Source organism: Boleophthalmus pectinirostris, unplaced genomic scaffold, assembly GCF_026225935.1.
Source record: "Boleophthalmus pectinirostris isolate CB_2022bp ecotype Guang Dong unplaced genomic scaffold, ASM2622593v1 HiC_scaffold_10, whole genome shotgun sequence".
Classification (NCBI taxonomy): Eukaryota; Metazoa; Chordata; class Actinopteri; order Gobiiformes; family Gobiidae; genus Boleophthalmus; species Boleophthalmus pectinirostris.
Window position 1 is genome coordinate 1723034 of NW_026570971.1, and position 6000 is coordinate 1729033.

The following is a 6000-nucleotide window of genomic DNA, read 5'->3' on the forward strand; positions in this document are numbered from 1 at the left end:
GAAGTTAAATGAACTCCACACTGAACAGCCCCCACAGTGGACTGTTTTAAGTCTCATCTTAAGACACATTTTTATTCCCTCTGTGTGGGTTAGGGTCCACGTGGCATGGTTTAGTCCTGGTTAAATCCTGGTTTAGTCCTGGTTAAATCCTGGTTTAGTCCTGGTGAAATCCTGGTTTAGACCTGGTTTTAGTCCTGGTTTTAGTTCTGGTTTAGAGGTGGGGGGAAACACAGGAGGAGGTGTGGTCCACGCAGCGTGTGGGAGGGGGGGTTCACGCTTTTGTGGGCAAGTACTCCTGAAATAAAACTTTATTTTATATTTCTATTGGATTTGTTTTATTTGTTTTGTGCAGCACTTTGAGAACAGTTTTGTTTATGAAATGTGCTCTAGAAATAAAGTGGATTGGATAGTTGGCGCCCCCTTCAGGCAGATAGAAGCAGGGTTCCCACAGTCATGGAAATCCTGGAAAAATCTCTAAGTTCTCATGAGTCTGTTCTGATTATTTGTGAACGTCTGCGACTTTTATTTAAAAAAAGAGACGACAATAAATGCACTGACAGGAAAAATGTTCAAAACTATAATTCCAAAGCATAAGGTGAGTGGAAAGAGTTAAACATTTCAGATTTAACTCTAAAATTCTGATCAATTTTACACACGTAGGAGCCGTAAAGTCATGGAAAATTCACTTTAGGTTGTAAAAAAGTCATGGAAAAGAAGCTGTAGAATGAAATATCCACCAGCGTCTCACCAGAACTGAAGAAACTGATTCAAAGAAAAAAGAAAAACCTTTTGTCCAGTGACAGATTTGAATTTCTCTTTTGCTTTGACTTGAGTTTTTTTGTTTGTTTTTAAATATGTCGTGTGTTTTTTTTCCCCCGTGTTTGCCGCAGAAGCTCACCCCCGCCCGGTCCGAGAGCCGCCGCTCCCTCGCTCCGGCTGCATCTCCACCGGGAGCCTCACCCCCATCAAAGCTCCGCCCATCCTGAACCACGGCTCGCCCACCATCCTGGGAAAACGCTCGTACGAACAGCACAACGGACTCGACGGTGAGGACGAGCGAAACACGAAACACAAAACACGAAACGACGAACACGAAACGCAAAACACGAAACGCAAAACACGAAAACACGAAACGAAACACGAAACACGAAACGCAAAACACGAAAACACGAAACGCAAAACACGAAACGCGAAACACGAAACGCACAAAAACACAAAACGCGAAACACGAAACGCAAAACACGAAACGCAAAACACGAAACACGAAACGCAAAACACGAAACGCGAAACACGAAACGCAAAACGCAAAACACGAAACGCAAAACACGAAACGCAAAACAAAACACGAAACACGAAACGCAAAACACGAAACACGAAACACGAAACGCAAAACACGAAACGCAAAACACGAAACACGAAACGCAAAACACGAAACACGAAACACGAAACGCAAAACACGAAACGAACAAAACACGAAAACACGAAACGCAAAAACGAAACGAAACGCAAAACGAAACGAAACGCAAAACGCAAAACACGAAACGCAAAACACGAAACGAAACGAAAACGCAAACACGAAACGCAAAACACGAAACGCAAAACACGAAACGAAACACAAAACACGAAACGCAAAACACGAAACACGAAACGAAACGAAACACGAAACGAAACGAAAAACACGAAACACGAAACACAAAACACGAAAAACACGAAACGCAAAACACGAAAACAAAAACACGAAACGCGAAACACGAAACACGAAACACGAAACACGAAACACGAAACACGAAACACGAAACGAAACAAAACACGAAACGAAAACACGAAACGCAAAACACGAAACGCAAAAACACGAAACGCAAAAACACGCAAAACACGAAACACAAAAACACGAAAACACGAAAAACACGAAACACGAAACGCAAAACACGAAACGCAAAACGCGAAACGCGAAACGCGAAACACGAAACGCGAAACACGAAACACGAAACACGAAACGAAACAAAACACGAAAACGCAAAACACGAAACGCGAAACACGAAACGCGAAACACGAAACACGAAACACGAAACACGAAACACGAAAACACGAAACACGAAACACGAAAACACGAAAACGCGAAACGCAAAACGCAAAACGAAACAAACACGCAAAAACACGAAACACGAAACACGAAACGCAAAACACGAAACGCAAAACACAAAAACGCGAAACGCGAAACGCAAAACACGAAACACGAAACACGAAACGCAAAACACGAAACGCAAAACACGAAACGCAAAACACGAAACGCGAAACACGAAACACGAAACGCGAAACACGAAACGCGAAACACAAAACACGAAACACGAAACACGAAACGCGAAACACGAAACACGAAACACGAAACACGAAACGCAAAACATGAACGAAACACGAAACGCAAAACACGAAAACACGAAACACGAAACACGAAACGCAAAACACGAAAACGCGAAACGCGAAACACGAAACACGAAACACGAAACACGAAACACGAAACGCGAAACACGAAACGCGAAACACGAAACGCGAAACACGAAACGCGAAACACGAAACACGAAACACGAAACGCGAAACACGAAACGCAAAACACGAAACACAAAACGCAAAACACGAAACACGAAACACGAAACACAAAACGCGAAAACACGAAAACACGAAAACAAAACACGAAACGCAAAACACGAAACACGAAACGAAACACGAAACGCAAAACACGAAACACGAAACACGAAACACGAAACGCAAAACACGAAACGCGAAACACGAAACGCAAACACGAAACACGAAACGCAAAACATGCAAAACATGAAACGCAAAACACGAAACGCAAAACACGAAACGCAAAACGAACACGAAACGCAAAACACGAAACACGAAACACGAAACGCAAAACACGAAACGCAAAACACGAACACGAAACACACGAAACACGGAAACACGAAACGCAAAACACGAAACAAAACGCAAAACACGAAACAAAACACGCCAAAAACACGAAACGCAAACACGAAACGCAAAACACGAAACGCAAAAACACGAAAACAAAACGAAACACGAAACGCAAAACACGAAAACGAAACACGAAAACACGAAACGCAAAACACGAAACGCAAAACACGAACACGAAACACGAAACACGAAACGCGAAAACAAAAACGAAACGCAAAAACACGAAACACGAAACGCGAAACACGAAACGCAAAAACACGAAACGCGAAACGAAAACACGAAAACACGAAACGCAAAACACGAACACGAAACACGCAAAAACGAAACGCAAAACACGAAACACGAAACGACAAACACGAAACACAAAACACGAAACGCGAAACGAAAACACGAAACGCAAAACACGAAACGCGAAACGAAAACACGAAAACGAAAACGCAAAACACGAAACACGAAACGCAAAAACACGAAACACGAAACGCAAAAACACGAAAACACGAAACGCAAACACGAAAACACAAAACACGAAACGCGAAACGCAAAACACGAAACGCAAACACGAAACGAAAACGAAACGCGAAACACGAAACGCAAAACACGAAACACGAAACGAAACAAAACGAAACGAAACGAAACGCAAAACACGAAACGCAAAACGCGAAACACAAAACGCGAAACGAACACGAAACACGAAACACGAAACGCAAAACACAAAACACGAAACACGAAACGCGAAACATAAAACACGAAACGCAAAACACGAAACGCAAAACACGAAACGCAAAACACGAAACGAAACGAAACACGAAACGAAACGAAACACGAAAACGAAACACGAAACGCGAAACACGAAACGAAACGAAACAAAACGAAAACGAAAACGCAAAACACGAAACGCAAAACACGAAACACGAAACGCAAAACACGAAACGCAAAACGCAAAACGAAAACACGAAACACGAAAACGAAACAAACGCGAAACACGAAACGCAAACACGAAACGCAAAACACGAAACGCAAAACACGAAACACGAAACACGAAACGCAAAACACGAAACGCAAAACACGAAACACGAAACGCAAAACACGAAACACGAAACGCAAACACGAAACGCAAAACACGAAACGCGAAACACGAAACGCAAAACACGAAACGCAAAACACGAAACGAAACGAAACAAAACGAAACGAAACACGAAACGACACGAAAAAACGCAAAACACGAAACGCAAAACACGAAACACGAAACATGAAACACAAAACTCATGACAGTAACGTTTCCCGTGGATTTAATTTGACTCGTGTGAAAATGAAAACTGACAGATTCAATGTTTAAATTTACAGAATATTGATTATGAGGTTTAATTAAAGGTGCAGATTCTATAAATGAAGTTTTCACAATATGTCTGATTTTTACTCTCAAAAACACAAAAACAGAGGTTGTGTGGGAGGAGTTTAGACCAAAGACCTGCTTAAGTCCTGGTTTAGACCTGGTTTAGACTTGATTTAGACTTGATTTAGACCAGTTTTAGACCAATTTTTAGACCTATTTTAGACTTGGTTTTGGACCTGGTTTTGGACCTGGTTTAGACCTCATTTTGGAACAATATTAGACCAGTTTTAGACCTTGTTTTAGACCAGTTTTTAGACCTGGTTTAGACCTGATTTTTAGACCATTTTAACGACCGAACACCGATTAGACAGTTTTAGATTTTAGACCGGTTTTAGACCTGAAAACAAACACGAAACGCAAAACACGACCCACGAAACGAAACACGAAACAAAACGAAAACGAAAACACAAAACACGAAACGCAAAACACACGAAACGCAAAACACGAAACGCAAAACACAAAACACGAAACGCAAAAACACGAAAACGAAACACGAAACGCAAAAACACGAACACGAACACGAACGCAAAACAACGCAAACACGAAACGCAAACACGAAACGAACACGAAAAAACGAAAACGAAACGAAACACGAAACGAAACGAAAAACACACGCAACACGAAACGCAAAACACGAAACGCACGAAACACGAAACGCAAAAAAACACGCAAAAACGAAACGAAACACACGAAACACGAAACGCAAAACACGAAACACGAAACGCAAAAACGCAAACACGAAACGCAAAAACACGAAAACGCAAACGAAAAACACGAAACGCAAACGAAACGAAACGAAACGCGAAACACGAAACACGCGAACACGAACGAAACACGAAACGCAAAACACGAAACGCGAAAACCAAAACGCAAAACACGCAAAACACGAAACGCAAAAACAACACGAAACGCACAAACGAAACGAAACGAAACACGAAACACGAAACGAAACACGAAAACACGAAACACAAAACTCAAAACTCATGACACTAACGTTTCCCGTGGATTTAACTTGACTCGTGTGAAAATGAAAACTGACAGATTCAATGTTTAAATTTACAGAATATTGATTATGAGGTTTAATTAAAGTTGCAGATTCTATAAATGAAGATTTCACAATATGTCTGATTTTTACTCTCAAAAACACAAAAACAGAGGGTGTTTAGTGGAGGAGCGCAGCCTTTAAGTTTTAGACCTAGTTTTAGATTTAGACCAGTTTTAGACCAATTTTTAGACCTATTTTAGACTTGGTTTTGGACCTGGTTTTGGACCTGGTTTAGACCTCATTTTGGAACAATATTAGACCAGTTTTAGACCTGTTTTAGACCAGTGTTTTAGACCAGTTTTAGACCTGGTTTAGACCTGATTTTTAGACCTATTTTAGACCTGGTCTGGACCAGTTTTAAACTAGTTTTAGACCTGGTTTAGACCGATTTTAGACCAGTTTTAGACCTGGTTTTAGACCAGTTTTAGACCTGGTTTTAGACCGACCTGGTTTTAGACCTGGTTTTAGACCTGGTTTTAGTTTTAGACCTGGTTTAGACCTGGTTTTAGTCCTGGTTCATGTGTTTTGTGGTCCGGGTCTTGTTGACTTCTGCCATCGATCATAAAAAGTAAAGTTCAGCTCCTTTAAG

At 41.2% G+C, this 6000-nt stretch overlaps 2 protein-coding genes across 3 annotated transcripts in view; one reads left to right on the top strand and one right to left on the bottom strand.

The window, feature by feature from the left end:
• The window catches only part of LOC129410510 (zinc finger protein 271-like), a 688773-nt gene that overhangs the window by 564990 nt on the left and 117783 nt on the right, over positions 1 to 6000 (bottom strand). The gene's annotated exons all lie outside the window — the stretch shown is intronic.
• Positions 1 to 6000, top strand: part of mta1 (metastasis associated 1) — a 143270-nt gene that overhangs the window by 129539 nt on the left and 7731 nt on the right. The window contains exon 16 of one of the 2 annotated variants that reach the window (XM_055158804.1): positions 891 to 1046. In XM_055158804.1, the coding sequence (XP_055014779.1) occupies positions 891 to 1046 (156 nt within the window). The remainder of the gene's footprint in view (positions 1 to 890; positions 1047 to 6000) is intronic. The other variant, XM_055158808.1, reaches the window with a different exon arrangement.